The sequence below is a fragment of the Onychomys torridus genome, chromosome 5, assembly GCF_903995425.1.
Source record: "Onychomys torridus chromosome 5, mOncTor1.1, whole genome shotgun sequence".
Classification (NCBI taxonomy): domain Eukaryota; kingdom Metazoa; phylum Chordata; class Mammalia; order Rodentia; family Cricetidae; genus Onychomys; species Onychomys torridus.
This window is the reverse complement of record NC_050447.1, coordinates 69,153,351-69,171,764: the sequence shown is the minus strand read 5'-3', so window position 1 is coordinate 69,171,764 and position 18,414 is coordinate 69,153,351. Positions and strand designations below refer to the sequence as shown.

Below are 18,414 nucleotides of genomic sequence, written 5' to 3'. Positions count from 1 at the left end.
CTTCAAAAAATTAAAATAGCTGGTAGTGGTGGCACACACCTTTAATTCCAGCACCTGAGAGTGCGGTGGTTTGAATAAGAAAGGCTCATATGTTTTCAGTGTTTGAGTCCCAGTTGGTGAACTGTTTAGGGAGAATTAGGAAGTGTGGCCTTGTTGAAAAGGTTTGGCACTAGAGGTGGGCTTTGAAGTTTCCAAAGCCCATGCCAGGCCCAGTCTCTCACTCTCTGCCACATGCTTGTGGGTCAGATATGAGCTCTCAGCTACTGCTCCAGCACCATGCCCACCTGCCACCTATCACAAGTCCCACCATGCTGGTCATGGACTCACCATCTGAAATGGTAAGCAAGCCCCCAGTTAAGCACTTTCTTTTATAAGTTACCTTGGTCATGGTATATCTTCACAACAATACAACAATAACTAAGACAGGGAGGTAGAGGCAGGTGGATCTCGGTGAGTTCCAGGCCAATATGGTTTACATAATAAATTAATATGGGATAACAAGCAAGACTCATTGTTCTGAATAAACTAGAAGTTTCTCTGCAAATTCCTGGTCTGACTAACATAGCAATGTCAAGTCTAATGTGCTACATACCAATATCACTGCTGTATAAGGAAGACCTTCCTCTTTCTGCTGGCGTGGTGTAACCCAGCTGGTTATTGACTATTAGATGGATACTCCCACCAATTCTGAAATGTGGGAGGTTAGAGAGCGTGAAGGTTTCAAGAACAATCCCTTGGCCACAGAAGGAAGCATCACCATGAACCTAAAAAGTGTGTGAGATGGAGAAAATAAGGAATTAATAAACTTAGGTTTTCTGATTGAAACAGACTGTTTTAAAATACTAATAGGAATACCAACAATCACTGTCTCATGACTAAATATATGTAGGTTTCAGGACTTTAAAAGTTCAGGATGTTCAAACTCATCTCACAGCATTTTCCAAAGATGCCTTATCATTTCTCCTTGTTAACACTGTACCACTTCACCCCACCCACCCCAAATCTGACTCCTCACTTCCACAAGCATCCAGCATCTACAGCAACACCACAGGAGGAATGGCTACTACATATGCAGTGAAAGCATCATTCCAGGGATTTTTTTTTTTTTTTCTGTTCTAGGGATTGAACCCAGGGTCTCATGTCTCCTAGGCAAGCACTCTACCACTGAGCTACATACAGGTCCAGCTTCAGCTCTAGAACATTTTGCATGAAGATAGCTTTATGATATGAGAAATAGGACAGATGACACAGAGGGTAAAAGTCCTTTCCTCACAAACCTGAGTTGGATCTCTGGAACCCAGATAAAGGTAGAAAGACAGAACTGACTCCACAAAGTTGTCCTCTGACCACCACGTGCATATTGTGGCATGCATACACCCACACACATCACACACAGACAAGTCTAGGAGGAACAGCGCACACCTCTGAGCTCTTCCTCTCCCCCATTACTCACCCATAAAAAGAGACAGAGAGAAGTAGCTCCCATCTCCTCTGAATCCTGCCTGCTATCATGAATATAAGAGAGTGAGGTGATGGCATACAGGAAAGCCAAGGTGCAGGAAGAAAGATAATCACATATAAGTAGAAAAGTACTATTTAGAAAATCAAAATGTAATTATGAAGGGATGTCTAAAATATGTTAATCTTTTAGAATATTCAAAGCTACTAGATCAAAATATCACCATGAAACTTGGTAGACAAGGTGGGTGGGGTGGGGGGCTTTTTTCTAAACCTGCTGCAAATAATAAACATATCATGGAAATTTTCAGAAAAAAATTTAAGCCCCAGATTCCTCTTTTCTCAAAATGTCACTTCACTTCACTTCACTTTCCACTTGAACATCTGCAATCTCCTGTTCCATCTACCAACCCAGACATCATTTCCAGTTTCCTCTCCCTTTCCCAAACTCAAGTACCTGAAGGCAAATGACTTTGTCCCCAGGCTGAGCAGATCCATGCAGTGAGTAGTCACCATCTTCCCGAGACTGCTGCCTGCCACGAGTTTTCCCCATAGCCACAGGGTTAACAGCTTCTAAATGTGAGGGATTGGGCAGCATCGTCACATGGAGGGGACGGTGGGCACCAAAGTCTAGGTCCACTGAGGAGGTCAGGTGGGACAGGACATCTCCAATGGCTGAGACATTTTCTGGAAATTCACTTAAGCCTCGCATTTTACGGAACATCAGCTATTAGAATAAAAATATAAGATATCAAACAAGTCTTATTACAGTGGAGTCTAAGGGAAGTTTAAAGAAAGATAAGTATTATGTACATTCTTTTATAGTTATTACAAACATGCATTATTCAAAGATAGGCACAGAGTTCTAAACTGCTGGGTCACTCAGAATTACTTGGAGGTCTTCAGAATCAAATGAGTGTCATCATTTTTTACATTATTTTTATTGTTAATTACTTGTATATATATATGTGTGTACCTGTGTGTAAGTGCACATGAGCCCAGAAAAAAAGTGGACTCTTCTGCCAGAGAAACACTTCCCTGAAATGTGGCTGGTTAGGTAGTTTCCACCAGACACTCCAGTAAGACTCCCTGGGGCCCACCACCATGGGAACTAAACTCAAGTCTTCTGCAAATGGGTTCTTAACTACCTGTATATTTCTCCAGACTCTAGAGACAATATTTTAAGAGGAATCTAACCCAAGATAAATAGTAGTTACCTGTGGCTTATGTAACTTTTAAAAATATATAATCATTAGCAGTGATTCCCAGCCACTGTATCATCTCTGTAAAAACCACAATTTAGTCTTTGTGTAACTCTGTTTGAGGAAGGTGGAAATTTTAATTAGCTTTCTACCCAACCAAATTTCTTCTTTGAAATTTCTGCAGTCTTAACCATATTAAAGCATTACTATGGCTTCAAAGAAGCTATTGGTTCTGAAGTAGTAGATTTTGATTCCATTGACTATTTTTAATGCTGCGTGGGCTTTCCTCATGGCTCCCGGAGTGACAAGGTCCTCGTGCTGCAAGCAGGCACTTCAGCAGCTGAGTCGTCTCCCCAGCCCATAGCTACTTTTTCTAAGTCCTTCTCTCCTTTTTTCTGGGTTTTCAGCAAACTCCTTCATGTCACTTTTCCAGCCACGTCACCCAAGTGCAGGAGGCAGGTCCCTGGAGGGAACGTGCAGGGTGCTTAGGATGTGTTGGGACCGTGCACCTCTGGGATGTCCACTGAGATGATGAGTGCAGAAGAGCCTTATGTGTCTGCCTCCTTCTCCCTCCTCATCACTGAGAAAGCCAGGGCCCACATCTCACTCAGATGTGTACAGACCTCACAGCTTTTCCCACTAGACTCTGCTTATTTGCAGAATCGGAACATTAACATGGGTCCTGCAGATATGATGAACTGCCAACTTCATTCTACCATGTGACACCATTCCCAAAAGGCTGTTGAGGATGGTGGGGAGGTGACACTGCACATACCAGCTAAACTTGGGGCCTTTCCTTCACAATGCTAACAGGGTGTCTTTATAGGAGACCAAAAAACCTAGTGCAGTGACCATGAGTCCTCAGAGTTTGTAGTTCTCATTTCTGTCTCTCTGTCTCTCTGTCTCTCTCTCTCTCTCTCTCACACACACACACACACACACACACACACACACACACACACACACACACACACACACTGGCTTGGGTCACCTGCACAATGACAGAAACACACAATGGACCCTTCCACTGGCCCTGAACCTAGCATTTGAACATTTATGTACAGATAGATTAAAACTCACAGGAAACACAAACCCAAAGCACAGTGGGTACTCTAGTAAGATCTAGTTTAAAAAAAAAAATGCTTCGTGAAATGTGGCTGCAGGGTGGTTTCCACCAGACACTCTAGTAGGCTCAAAGCCTAGCAATGGTGTATTCCAAGGCCTGTTCAAGCATGAGGGTTTCAGCAGGCAGTGAGGCAAGCAGATCCACATTCTGTGGCTGACCCAGAGACCCTTACTCAGCTCTCCAGACACCTTCAGCTCTATAGGAAGTTCCAAGTCCCTCTAGTCAAGTATGCCTGCTACCCTAGCCCAGATAGGTCTCAGTTAAGAGTGATAGTGACAGGTTGTCTAGGCCTCTCCTAAAGCCAGCTGAAGTGTGGGCTACAGGCTGTCCCTTCCCTAAGGCAGGAAAGGTTCCCTGGGTGTCACTAGCTCTGGAACACTGAAAAAGATCAAATGGGTCTGTATCATGGACTGAGGAGAACATGAAGCCTGCCCACTGCCAAAGGAACTCACTGCAGGCTAGAAAAGTATCCTAACAAATAACTTGGAGGGAAAATAAATTCAGGAAGTACCCACTAAATGTTCTCCTGCACAGTGACAGAAGGAAAGAGGGCCCTGTCATGACAGGAAACCTCCTGGAGAGCACCTGGCTGAGGCTGGCTTCTGAGCAAAGGTTCTGGGTTGGACTGCCTACAGTCCACTGGGCCCCTCTTGCATCCTCCAGCATTGGAAATGTTCTCATCATCCTGGACCAAAGATGAAGCTGAGGGCCTTCTTGGTGGCTGTGATGTTGGGATACTGCAGATCCACCACAAAAACCCAGCTATTGTTGGTTGAACTTTGTGGCACATATCACACAAGGAAGGAGGAGTCAAATACCAAGCAGCTGCCTTCTGCTCAGTACTGATTCACCCACCCTACCAGCTAACACACACTGGCAGTCTTGAGACCTAGGGAACACCTATGGATGTTGGTGGGTCCAGAGTGCTCTGTGATCACAGCCTTGGGGGTCAGCACAGAGAGGTGCATTTCCCAAAAACACTATTTCCAATGCAGTGGTACATTCATAGTACTTCTGATAATTCCTAGGGATGCAAACACCCTGGCTGACAAAGTAAAAGGTGAAACACTCCCTGTGGAGAGTGCTGTGTACTTTCCAACATGTGGGAGGCTTCAATTTGAGAAGATGCTTCTGAGGAATATTGTAGAAGAAAAGTCTAAAATTCCACTCTATCGGCTTCACATTGGGATTCTGGGCATCCTGGGAGGTCAGAGAGAAAGAAGATCCCAGACTTCCTGACAGAGAGCCCTGCTCCCAGGTTCAGATGCCCACCCTGATAAGATCTTCAGTACAGTGTACTCAATGTGACCGCGAATCCCACGCACTCTAAATACTGGTAGCACATAGCACCAATATGCAGTCCTTTGGTATCTATGTTCTGTAAGATGGAGTTGAACAAGGCATGGTACTGGGGCTACTCTCCACACATGGGTAATAGTACCACATGAACAGGACCAACAGGCAGGCCACTATGACAACAGTAGGGGTGAAGTGAAAATGCAGTGAGCCAGGCGGCCTCATCCAGAGGCCAGCTCTAGTCCAGCAGCCATTATCTTGGGGATTCAGTACTAGGAGCAGAGGACAGTAAAGTGGGCTCAAATCATCAGTCCTCTGGGAGTCTCTAGGGCACCTACACCATATGGGTTATGGAGGAGTGCCTCTGGAGCAGCCAGCCATTAAATCATTGTCCCTCTACTCCTGATGGGTGGCAGGTCAGCCAGCCCTTCATGCCAGTCTCAGCAAAAGTCACTGCAATCAGGTTGTGGATGCTAGTTTATTTCACAGCAACAAATGCATCTAATCATAGGAAAGGATATTTTAAGAAGTCCAAACCTGCCCCTAGGTCTAAAAGAAGGGGCAGCTGTAAGGACCCAGAACATGCTGGAGGGCAGGACATGGGATGTTCCCATGAAGTCCTCTGCCTTCTAGACTCTTGAAGCCATTGCCTCTGGCTTCCATGGTTGGTCTGTGGTGGTCTAAATGAGTGGCATCCATAGCCTCATATTTGAATGCTTGATCCCCAGTTGATAGAATTGTTTAGGAAGAATTAGGAGGCGTGTCCTTGTTGGAGGAGGTGTGTTACTGGGGGGTGGGCTTTGAGGTTTCAACAGCTAAGCCATTCCCAGTTAGTCTTCTCACTGCCTTGTGCTTGGGGGTCAGATGTAAGCTCTTACCTACTGCTCCAGCATCATTCCTACCTGTATGCCTGCTGCCTTGCCCCCCACCATGATGGTTGTGGACTCACCCTCTGAAACCATAAGCAAGCCACCAATAAATTCCTCTATAAGTTGCCCTGGTCATGTTGTCTCTTCACAGAAACAGAAAGGTAACTGAGACATGGCCAATTCTTCAGTAGCCGGAACCTAAGCTTTGTGGTAACACTGTCAATAACAATGTGCTGTGCTCCACCAGGTACTTTATTTTTTCTTTGTGTGCTGTGTGTGTGTGTGTGTGTGTGTGTTGGGGTGGGGTAGGGCAGGGAGAGCAAAGGATAACTTTGCTTATCATTCTTTGACCACCATACATGTTGAAGAAGCAAACTAACCTTTAATTTCCCTGGGAGAAGAAAGAATCCATGAGCATATTACAGAAAAATCAACTTCAGTTCTACTTGTCAGCATAGAGTTCCACCCACTCACTAAGCTATCTCTCCACTAACGGCTCAAAGGCCCCATTAGTTTCTAAAGGAAATTACCACCATTGGTTTTATTCTGCTCCAGTCCTACACTGGCAAGAACCACAGAAAGTCTCCTAGAGATACGTTCATGAAGTCTCCCCAATATGGCCACCTAACCAACCTCAGTGGACATGCTAACATGGAAGGAGGGAAGCTCCAGGGCCCTCAACCTGAGACGAAGAACTGCAGGCAGCCGAGGAATGCTGAGCGTGAGAGAAAGGGTCTCCCTCAGGGAAGAGCCTCCATTCGGTCACCCAATACCAAGTGGTTAGCCCCAAGGTCAGCCACAGCCACATAACATTATACGGACTGAGCAGGCCGTCTGATGTATTTAGGAGGGTGGAACAGGGTAGGGTGTGTATAGAGAAAAAGAGGCCATAAATTGAGGGAGAGCAAGGAGGCATATGGGAGGGTATGAAAGGCGAAGAAGGAAAGGGGGAAATGATGGGATTATAATTTTTAAAAAGCTAAAAAATTATTATAAAAAGACATATTATAAAAAGACTTTAAAAGCAAACAGACAAACAAAAACAAACAAACAAAAAAAGACATAGAGAGGTACCTTACCTCTGAAGGTAACTGCAGAAGGCCTGTCAACAAATTCAGCCTTCCTCTATGGGGCATCCCAATAATGATATCAGTTACACCGCCATAGGCTGACAATTTCAGTAACTCATGGAAAAAGCCCATCATGCTCTCGGCCCCTTCACCTCCATATCTCTTCACTGTGGCAAACTTGGTGGCCAAAAAGTGGTCAAACTCCTATGGAACAGACATATTAGCTGCTGGAAGACAGTGTGTTGTAAGAAGGCCCCACATTATTCCAGGGGTCACATCTGTCCCTTCACTACATATCCACGGAGAGAGGCATCACGATATAGCACAGCTCTGCTAAGGACCCTTGACACAGAAGAAGCTGTAAAGAGAAGAATCTGAGTGGTAGAGTCACGTATCTGGGAACAACCTCCTTATGTATTTGTTTTTCCAGACTTGAGGCAAAGAGACTTAGCTTTCTGCTGCCTTGCCCAACATAGCAGTTTTCATAGAGGCTCTACGGTATCATGTAACCAAGGTCTAACACTATCCAACTACTCAAACTGGTGGGAAGCAGCTTTCTATCAGTTTGACATGCCTGGGCCCTTACCACAGCCCTGGTGATGATTTGGTTCCACTAACTGACACTGAGAACATCTGCTGAGCAGTTTATCAGTCTCTCCAGGAAACAAAAGGAGTTGTACAATCCTAAGGACTTTATTCGGTTTTATAAAATAAGCATATGAATACGTTAACAGACTTCGATGCTGAGGAAAACCAACAGCTCACATGTCTCGTCATCTGCTTTGCTTCTGCTTGGGGTGAAGTGCTGTTCAGTCTGATGTGCTGAAGCGATGGGGAGCGACAGGGGCAAGGTCTAATGTCTTCCTTTCCTCTCTCCAGTAGCTAACTATCTTTGCAGGAAGTGAGAAGAAGACTTGGTCCACTAATATTAGCCAATACTTATTTCTACATGTATTTTTACCATTTCTAATTTTTATAGTTGTGTGTATCTGGATGTCAGTATGTGTATATGAGTGCAGGTGCCCTCAGAGGCCATAGGCATTGGATCCTCTGGAGCTAGATTACAGATATTTGTGAGGCACCATGTGGGTGCTGGGAATTGAACCTGGGTCCTCCAGAAGAACAGCCAAGTGCTCTTAACCACTGAGCCATCTTTTCAGCCCCTAGCTGATACTTTTTATACCTGAGATTCTAGCAATAGTCTTGCCAGGTATTTTCGCTCTTCTGTGGTAAATGTCTCCTTTTTCAGCTCCTCAAGTCTTCTGGCAAACCAGTCTTTTTCCTCCTGGCTCTGAAGCTGGGCGGTTTCAATAGAAATCGGCCCGCAGTAGACATGGTTCAAATAGGCTAGTACTTCCTCAAGAGAAGCCTCTTCTTTGCCCATGTTCAACAGTCCTATGAAATAGAACAAAGGAATCATTTCAAACAATAATCAACCACACAGAAGATACACTGTGGGACAGAACAGTGTTACTGCTTCAGTTCTGAACACTCCACCACAAACTGAATCACTATCAATGATTATTCAGATTTCCTTTACAAAGGATTGTGGAAAATTATATCCAGGATCCCTCACATAACAAGCAAGTACTCTGCCACTGAGGTACAGCCTCTGAGCCATCTCGAGGCAAAATTAAAATTATGGTTGATGGCCACAGGTAGGAAACGAGATAGAAAAAAGACTTTCTCAAGGACACAGCTCTATCACATTATGCAAGTTTTGATACTATAGTAATTTCAAACTAAAACTTGAAACTCCTGGGATAGGAATACATCTCAGTGGTAGAGCTCTTGCTTGGCTTTCTCAGGATCCCAGATCTCATCCTTATACCACAATAATACTAATACAATAATGTAAGTAACACGAGATAAAACCCTAAAACTATGACTTGTGATCCAGGCCCACTGTTTTGTTTGTTTTGTTTTGTTGTTGTTTTAGTGCCCAGGCTGAGAAAGAAATTGGAATGAGGGGGTTTAGGCTTTGGAATGAAATCAGACCTAGAATGTTTTCCTACCTCTGCAATGTAGCACCTACATACTACTTAAGTTCTCTGAATCTGTGTCCATCTGTGGTCATTGGAATGAGGAAATCCCCCATAAGTTCAAACATTGGAATACTTGGTCCCCAGGTAATGGTGTTGTTTGGGTAGTTTAGGAGACCACACTGGAGGAAGTATGTCACTAGGAGTGGGCTTTGAGATTTTCAAAGCCACATGTCACTCCGAGATGTGTGCTTTCAGCTTGTTGCTCCAGCTTCATGCCTGCCCGCTGCCACATTTCCCCTCTGTAATGGTGATGGATTCTTATCTCTCTGGAACCCCAAGCCCAAACAAATCCTTCTTTCTATAAGCTGCTTTGGTCAGTGTGTTTTATCACAGCTGTGGCAAAGTAACTAAGACATTTAAACTAAATATGTTAATAATGACTTTTAGGTGTAGTTATGAAAATGAATCAGCATCCTATATGCAAAGTGTTTGGCACCTACATGTTTGGATTGTTAAATACTGTTATTATGTATGGGAGGACAACACGTGCATTCCATCACACGTGGTATACGAAGGCCAGAGGGAAGCTTTGGGAGCTGGTGCTCTCTGTGTATTATCCCACTTGGTGGCAGGCACCTTACCCACTGAACCATCTTGTCAACCTGCTCTATATGTTTTTAACCACAGAGAAACGACCACTCTAGAACTTCAAGACAGCTCCTATGTGAAGACAACACAGTGTGTCCTTTGTACCTTCACCTGATGGAATCTCTAATCCAGGGCATCCAGTTCTTCAATAACAGAACAAGACACTTCATCTGACAGTTCCCCTCTCACGCCGAGGTGCCGCCTTACCTGTGGTAGTGAAGGGTCCCTGCAGTGTCTGTATGAGGGCTTGGATTTCAGGCACAATATCCAGCAGGGCTTGTCCAGGGAAGAGAGGGTTGATCTGGGCAGCTTTGTGGCCATGCTCACAATATACTGTCACCAGTCTGGCAAGGGCATGATCAACTATATAGGAAGAATGAAACAGCACAGTTGAGGAGATGCTCAGAAACTACAGGAACACTTGTCACAGAAGAACATTCACCTCGCAGTTTCTACTCACAACACCAGTGGATTTCAGGGTTAAAGACTGTCAGATGCTAGGTAAGCACACTTACTTTCTTAAATTTATCTCATGATAGCTAAAGTCCAAGGAAACAAAACAAAGGAAAACAGGAAGGAGCTAGAACCATGAGTACATATTTGTAATAATAACTCCACATGTGATAAACAGTGGGAAAGAACATCTGAAACTGAGAAGCATTATTTCCACTCTGACATTAAAGACACTGTCCCTTACTTTCCTGGCTAGTGTTTTTAGATCTTAAACTGAACATTATAAACAGGGATAATGCTGGGTGTGGTGGCACTCAGGAGGTAGAGGCAGAGGCAGGCGGGTTTCTGTGAGTTAGTTCAAGGCCAACTACAGAGCGAATTCCAGGACAGTTACACAGAGAGACCCTGTCTCAAAAAAAAAAAAACCAAACAAACAAACAAACAAAAAAAAAAAACACAACAACTAACCAACCAACCAGCCAACCAAACAAGAAGACAGGGCTAGAGAGATGGCTCAACAGCTAAGAACACTTGCTGCTCTCGCAGAGGACCAGGTTCAACTACCAGCATCAACATGGCGGCTCACAACCATCTGTAATTTCAGTTTCCAGGGACTCAGAGACCTTTTCTGGCTCTTTCAGGAACCAAGCACATGCATAGTGCACATACATACATGCAGCCAAAACCTTCATACACTTAAAACGAGACTCACTCTCTCTCTCTCTCTCTCTCTCTCTCTCTCTATATATATATATATATATATATATATATATTCCTCATACGTTCATTCAAAATGAGACTATCTACCTATCTATCTATTTATATATCTATCTATACCTATATATCTTTCTCTCTGGTTGGGGGTTACACCCACCTTTAATTTGGGAGGCAAAGGCAGATGGATTAAGGCCTACATGGTAAGTTCTAGGCCAGCCAGGGCAATATGGTAAGACCTTGTCTCAAAAAACAAACAAAAACAACAGCAATAATAAAGCTAGATAAAACCCCCAAATCAATGTTACATTTCCTTTTCCCCTTGCTCAGTGCTGGGAACAAAAAAATCCAGGACCTCACATTTGTTAAGCAAATACTCTGCCATAAGGCCAAATACCCAACCTCCTATGTCCCTTGTTAAAAAATGTGCATTTATTTATTTTAGCAAGGGACACATGAATGCACGCATGTGAAAGTAAGAGGAAAACTTGCAGAAATCTGTTCTCTCCTTTTACTGTGTCGGTTCCAAGGGTCACATTCAGGTGCTCAGGCTGGGCAGCAAGCACATATGTCCCATAAGCCATCTTACTGGCTCTCCTCTTACAGACTCCAGACACAGTTATTTTATAAAACTGTAGACAAAGAAAGAACCTTAATTATCTTGTCACTCACACAGTGCAAAACTATAGATAAGCTGGCCATAGTGGCTCACATCTGCAATCCAGGCATCCTGGAGGCTGAACTACACAGTAAGGCACAGAGTAAGATCCTATCTCGAAGCAAAGCACATATAGACAGGGAACGGGACGACTACAGCTCAGTGGAAGAGAGCTTGGCTAGCATGTGTGAGGCCCTTGCTTAATCCCCAGCACCTAAATAAATAGTTCTTTCATTCATTAAAACAATTAAGTAAAGTCAGGCTGATGAGGTGGTACATGCCTTTGATTCCAACACTCAGAGGGAGAGGAAGTGACTTTCTGTGAGTTCCAGGACAGTCAAGGCTACAAAGTGAGCCCCTGTCTCAAAAATCAAAGCTCTTCAAATGTCTGTTTTATGAACAATTACTGCTGTGTAATGGCCTCCCAGCAATACAAATGCCTCAGTCTGTATTCTATGTGTTCGCCTCTTCACACGCAGCAGGCACAGTGAAGAGAGCAGGGATGCTATCATCAGAGGACATCTTTGCATCACTCCGGCAGCTAGGCTCATCCACAGTATGCCATATGGCCAGAGATGGCTCTGGTTTGCTCCCTTCCTGAGTCTTAACTGCTGAACATGTCCTCTAGTTTGAGGAGACATCCTTGTAGTTTTCAGATAGCATTCTTTGCTTAAGATAGCCAGAGCTGGGTTCTGTTGCTTGTGACTGACAGAAACTTGTCAAAGACAAAAATGTTTACCAAAAAGACTATGGTAAAAACATCAGTCTACATTGATTAGTTTGTTGTTTACTATAAATAAAAATGGTAGTGAGGCACATTGACCACAGTTCTGTTTCAAGAAGGAAAATGCCAAGTCAGCTAGCATGAGGTACACTATCAGCTAATTTAAACTAAACTTGGTATTTTAATTAAGTCAGGCACAGGGGAGATGGCTTAGTAGTTAGTAGAGTACAGGCTGCTTTTCCAGAGAACCCTGGTTCAATTCCTAGCACTTACATGGCAGAACACAACCTTCAACTCTAGTCCCAGGGGATCTGACACCCTCTTCTGGTTTCTGTGGGCAGTATGTGCCTCCTCCCCTCATATCTAGACTTTTTTTTAGAAGTTGTCAACTTTTCAAGTGCTAGGATTATAGACATGTACTACCATGGTGTTTGACACGTTTGTTTGTTTGTTTAGCCTTTTTGTGAGACAGGGTTTCTCTGTGCAGCCATGGATGGCCACAAACTCAGAGATCTCTGAGTTCTTTGCCTCCCAAGCGCTAGGATTAAAGGCATGCAACATCACCTCTACACCACCACCTCCCAGTTGGGTTAAGTAATTTCTAAGAAGTGACACTGGTAATAAAGAAGCTGGAATTTGAACATAAGTATATTTGACTTCAACGTTCCATTATGTACGTGCACATGTGCGGACACACACACACATATATGCACACACACATACACACACACATACACACACACACACACACACACACACACACACACACACACACACACACACACACACTTTTTCCCTTGAGGTAAAACCTAGAGCCCCGAGCATACTAAGCAGGCATTCTGCCACTGAGGCCAATCCCCATCCCTCCATCTGTTACAGCAAAAGTTGAAGAGGGATGTCTTGAACCTATAGAAAAAAATGATGCAAAAACCAAATCAGTAAGCCATCTTTTTAAGTGTAAGGGCTAAAGTTGTATGCTTTTTGCATCTACATTAATATTTTATTTAGAATTTTCTACAGTTTTGAAAATCACTAATGCTTTCCATTTCTTCAAACTATTTTTTTTTTTTTTTACAATTCCACTAACGGCCGCTGTGAGTTGTAATACACAACACCCCCACAACCTCACTTCAACTATCAAAGCTCAGTGATAGAGACAGTAACCACCAGCCTTGGTCTAGAATCCAATGGCTTCTCTGTTACAGATTGAATGGGAAATGTTTCCTATGGATTTATGTATTAGAACATGTTGTTCCTAGCAGGTAGTGCTGTTTGGAGAGATAATAGAGCATCTAGGCTATGGGGACTAGCGTTGGTGGATGTAGGCCCGTTGGGCCAGGCCTTTAGAATCACAGTCATTGCTTCCTGACCCAGCAAGACGTAAGCAGTGGCCACCTCATACTCCTGCTGCTATGGTGCTGTCCAGTTGCCATGCCTTCCCTCTACAATGCACTGTCTCCCCTGAAACTGGAGCCAAAATAAACCCTCCTCCTTTGACCTGTTTCTATCACGTACTTTGTAATGTAAATAATAAAAGTAACCAGGGTTGGGAATTTAGCTCAGTGGTAGAGCGCTTACCTAGCAAGCACAAGGCCCTGGGTTCGGTCCTCAACTCAAAAAAAAAAAAAAAAAAAGTAACCACAATCTTTTGTTCTTTGTTTTTTGGTGGCAGGGTTTCTCTGTGTAGCCCTGGCTATCCTGGAACTCACTCTGTAGACCAGACTAGCCTCCAACTCAGAGAGATCCACCTGCCTCTGCCCCCTGAGTGCTAGAATCAAAGGTGTGTGCCACCACTACCTGGCTTCCAACACAGTTTTTAAAAGATGCTAAGGGTTGGGGATTTAGCTCAGAGGTAGAGCGTTTGCCTAGCAAGCACAAGGCTCTGGGTTCGATCCTCAGCTCAAAAAAGAAAAGAAAAAAATAAAAATAAATAAAAGATGCTAAAAAATAAAAAATAAAATAAAATAATCAGACAGTGGTGGCTCACACCTTTAATTCCAGCACTTAGAAGGCAGAGGCAGGAGGATCTCTATGAGTTCCACGACAGCCAGGGCTACATAGAAAAACCTTGTCTTGAAAAACAAATAAATAAATCTAAAATCTTTCAGGATAAAATTTATATGTGAGAATCACTACTCTTAACCTCACCTCCACTGTAAATTGGGAATTTAAATAAATAAAACCAAAATTGATGCATAATATTCTAGGTTTGATACCAAGCACAAATAAACAAAATAAAATAAAATAACTTAGCAACTAAGGTTTCCAGAGGCTAAAGTACAGGCCATTACCAAGAGTAAACTACAAAAAAAAAAAAAAAAAAAAACCTGGGGCAAAGTTTAACTGCTGAAAACACTAATGATCACCTCAAACCAAGAGGTTTCCAAAGGCAAATTTAATATTTCCTTAAATCCTCCGTACAAAGGAAGGCTTAGCGAACGGTATGGGCACCTTAGGCAGGAAGTGACTTAACCAAGACAAACTTGGGAAGGGTAACGAGAGGGAGCGAGGCCGTGCAGCCTTGAGCAGCCTTCCCTTCGTTCTCTCAAGGTGCTTTTCCTTTGGGACACAATCCTGCTGGGTAGTCCAGGCTGGCCTTGAACTTGTATCCTCTTATTTCAGCCTGTGAATGAATTACAGGCATGTGTCACCAGCTTGACCACTGTGCCACTTCTCAAGTGTCAAAATGTCCATTTCCAGAAGAGTTTGTCTTTTGTTTTATAAATACCCCAAAACTAAATACACGATCTATAATAGAAAAATCATTCCTCTGGATCTTAATCCCGATTGTACTTTCTTTTTTTGTTGTTGTTTTTTTGAGACAGGGTTTCTCTGTGTAACAGTCCTGGCTATCCTGGAACTCTCTTTGTCGACCAAGTTGGCCTCGAACTCACAGAGATCCCTCTACCTCTGCCTCCCCCAGGTGCTGGGATTAAAGACATGTGCCACCCAGCAAGATTATACTTGCATAGCAACTGATAAAGAAAATTTAAAAAACGTTATTATCCTTCCCAACAAAATTCCTTAAGCCAGATACTGCAACTGTGACACAAATAACTGTTTCCATCATTGACTTTGCTCTTCCTTCAGTGTCCCTAGCCCACATGAGCTCATACCCATGACCGGAAGTTATAATTCAACACTGAACTTTCAGATGTTACCAGGCTCATAATAAAGCAAGTTCTCTGTTAGGAGGATGTGGAAAGCTGTTTGATGATAAGGAAAGAGAGAAGGACTTATACATAAAATCAACTCCAGAGATATTTTTCTAACCATACCAGTCTGAAGTCCCCAAAGTGATTCTCATATAATTTTCCAAATAGTAACTATTAGCCTAAGTTTTTCCATGGCAAGCATAATTCATTAGGTCAGTAGGATGTGAAAGAATACATCAAGTATCCACTAACAACCTTAAAGGTTTTGTCCCTTCATGTACAACATATATCCCTGATGACTAGCCAAAGGTAGACACACACACACACACACACACACACACACACACACACACACTCACATAATTCCTAGGCTGAGGGGATATGCAGCTAAGTACAGAGTTTGCCTAGCATGCACAAGGCTCTCAGTTTGATCTCCAACACTATAAAAAGAAAGGGGGGATAGTGTTCACGTTTCTGAAGCTCACATACGGTCACTGAATTAGAATCTGTGTAAGGAGAAAAGATCCAGAGTAAGGAACTGGCATTCTAAGCACTAAAATCACTGTTAATAGACATACAAGTTTAAGAATAATGGGTAGGAATTATAGGGAGCTGAGGAATAGCTCAGTAAGTAGGGTTATAGGTTTGAACAACACAGAAAAAAAATTCTACACACTGAATTTGCAATGTGAAAGAAAATATCTATAGTCTGGCAAAGCCAGAATTAACAAATGCAGTTGGTCAAAATGCTTTCCCTGGGCTGGAGAGATGGTTCAGAGGTTAAGAGCACCAACTGCTCTTCCAGAGGTCCTGAGTTCAATTCCCAGCACCCACGTGGTGGCTCACAACCATCTGTAATGAGATCTGGCACCCTCTTCTGTATACATAATAAATAAATAAATCTTTAAAAAAATCTTTTTTAAAAAATGCTTTCCCTAAAAAAATTCGACTACAATTAGGTATGGTGGCCCATACTCTTAATACCAGCACTCAGGCAGAGGCAGGTGGATCTCTGAGTTAGAGCCCAGCCTGGTTTACAGAGTGAGTTCCAGGACAGCCAGGGCTACACAAAAGAGAGATATGAGATATATTTTCAATGGCCCCAAAATAAAGAGCAAAATAACTAAGGTTTCAATGTGTGAAAAGTCAAAGGGTCTGGCCAAGCACTTTTGTAAAGTGCTTTTTTAAAAGAGGATTTGATTGTTTGTCTTTGTTTTAGTAGAAACAGGGTCTCACTATGTAGTCTCAGCTGGCCTGGAACTTGCTATGTAACACAGGATGGCGTTGGACTCACAGAGATCCAAGTTGCTCTTGCCTCTCCAGTGATCGGATTAAAGGCATGTACCAAGCCTGATAGAGGGGATTGTCAACATTAATATTAGGATCATAGATACCAATTTGGGGTGGGGGGTGGCACACACCTTTAGAACTTAGGAGGCAGAGGCAGGCAGATCTGAGTTTGAGGCCAGCCTGGTCTACACAAATTCCACACCAGTCAAGGTTACATAATAAGACCCTGTTTCAAACAAGCAAGAAGCTAATTGGGGCTGGAGAAATGGCTGAGTAGTTAAAAGCATAGTTGCAAGGGACCAGGGTTAGAGTCTCAGCACCCACATGCTGGCTCACAACCATCTGTACCTCCAGTTCCAGGGAATCCAATGCCTTCTGTGGACACCAGGCATGCACATTTATATAAATATGCAGGTAAAACACTTACACACATAAATAAATATGAAAGATAAAAACACACCAGCCACATGGTTGCCAGTTCAGCAGAGTTTTACATCGCAAATAAAGTGAAAGGCTAGCTAGATCCAAGGGACAAACAGTACCACTGTTGTCTAGGATCAAGTGCCAACTGCCCTCCTGCAATTTGCACAGAGACGTCATCCGTATGTTCTGCTGGCCCTGGAAATATGTCATCTGGTTAAGAACTGGGAGATCTAGGAACGAGTCTCCTTCCACAGACCCATCTCCACAAAGAGTTCAATTCCCCACTTGTTGATGGGTGAGGAATGGAAAAGAGAAGCTGTCCCCAAACTAGGACCCAACAAGAAAGGTAGGGAGACTACGTGGAAACAAAGCTCAGGGGTGCCCAATTGTGGAAGCTAGAGGGTGGGGTGACCTCGACACTGACAAGCCCCACGCCTTCCTCCTACTGTCTCCTCAGCTCTCCAGAGCTGCTCTCCTTCACAGGCCAGAAGCTCCCAGGTGCCCAGGACCCACACTCAAGAGCACCCCACCACAAACCGCACAGGTAGGTCCCCGCCCTCCACCACAGTGTCCCGCCGCATCCCTAACCTGAGGGGCGTGCACGGCCGCCTGGGGGCTCGGGGCTCTCGGCCTTCCTAGGCCGGTAGCCGTAGACGCCCCTCTCCGTCTGGTAACCGCGCCTGAGAAGCGGGACAGCCAGGCAGAGCGTTCTCCTTGCAGCTGCCATAGTGGCCGAAGCCATGTCCAGTCGGGGCCCGAAGACGCAGTGGAAGAATGGAAGAAACAGGAGCTGCAGCCGAGGCGAGAGCCAGGGTCGCAGAGGAGGGAGACCCCGCAGGCACCACGTGAACCTGAGGGCCCGCCCCCAGGACAACGCCCCCGGGCTTCATTGGTCAAGGGGTCGGCCTCTCAGAGCCAATCGGAGGCTGGGACCTGAGGCGTAGCTACGCCCAGTATCCAGACTGGTCTCTGGGCGGTTCCAGGGCCAAAGGCCTTGTGGATTTGGACCTTGTGCGAGGCTGGTAGCCCAATGGGACCAGCTTTCTGGTGCTGGAGTAGAACTATATGTACATCCTGAAATCTCCGTCTTAAAATTCACCCTCTGCTCGAAGCTCCGGAGTACAGCAATGTAGTTTTTCTTACAGAAAGGACAAAAAAAAAAGGGGGGGGGGTACAAAATGAAAGCATTTGGGGGAAAGAAGAAAACTCAATTTCACCATTTTTTTTAAAAAAGTTAACCTATAAAGTGATGTTTCATTGCTGCATTTTTATTTATGCTTTGTTCTCAATGATCCTCCTTCTTTACTCCCCTGCCCCCCCCCCCCCTTTTCTCTTTTTTTCAG

At 44.0% G+C, this 18,414-nt stretch overlaps 1 protein-coding gene across 2 annotated transcripts in view; it reads right to left on the bottom strand.

The window, feature by feature from the left end:
* The window catches only part of Dhtkd1 (dehydrogenase E1 and transketolase domain containing 1), a 41,484-nt gene extending 23,557 nt beyond the window's left edge, over positions 1-17,927 (bottom strand). The window contains exons 1-6 of one of the 2 annotated variants that reach the window (XR_004945036.1): positions 17,660-17,921; positions 9,862-10,017; positions 8,205-8,416; positions 7,031-7,225; positions 1,916-2,185; positions 593-764 (exon numbers count right to left, since the gene is read on the bottom strand). Coding sequence is in view for 1 of the 2 variants with exons in the window: in XM_036188665.1 (XP_036044558.1) it covers positions 593-764; positions 1,916-2,185; positions 7,031-7,225; positions 8,205-8,416; positions 9,862-10,017; positions 17,660-17,813 (1,159 nt within the window). In the remaining variant the exon portion in view is untranslated. Of the gene's footprint in view, positions 1-592; positions 765-1,915; positions 2,186-7,030; positions 7,226-8,204; positions 8,417-9,861; positions 10,018-17,659 lie in introns of both variants that reach the window. The other variant, XM_036188665.1, reaches the window with a different exon arrangement.
* Between the last annotated feature and the right edge of the window lie 487 nt (positions 17,928-18,414).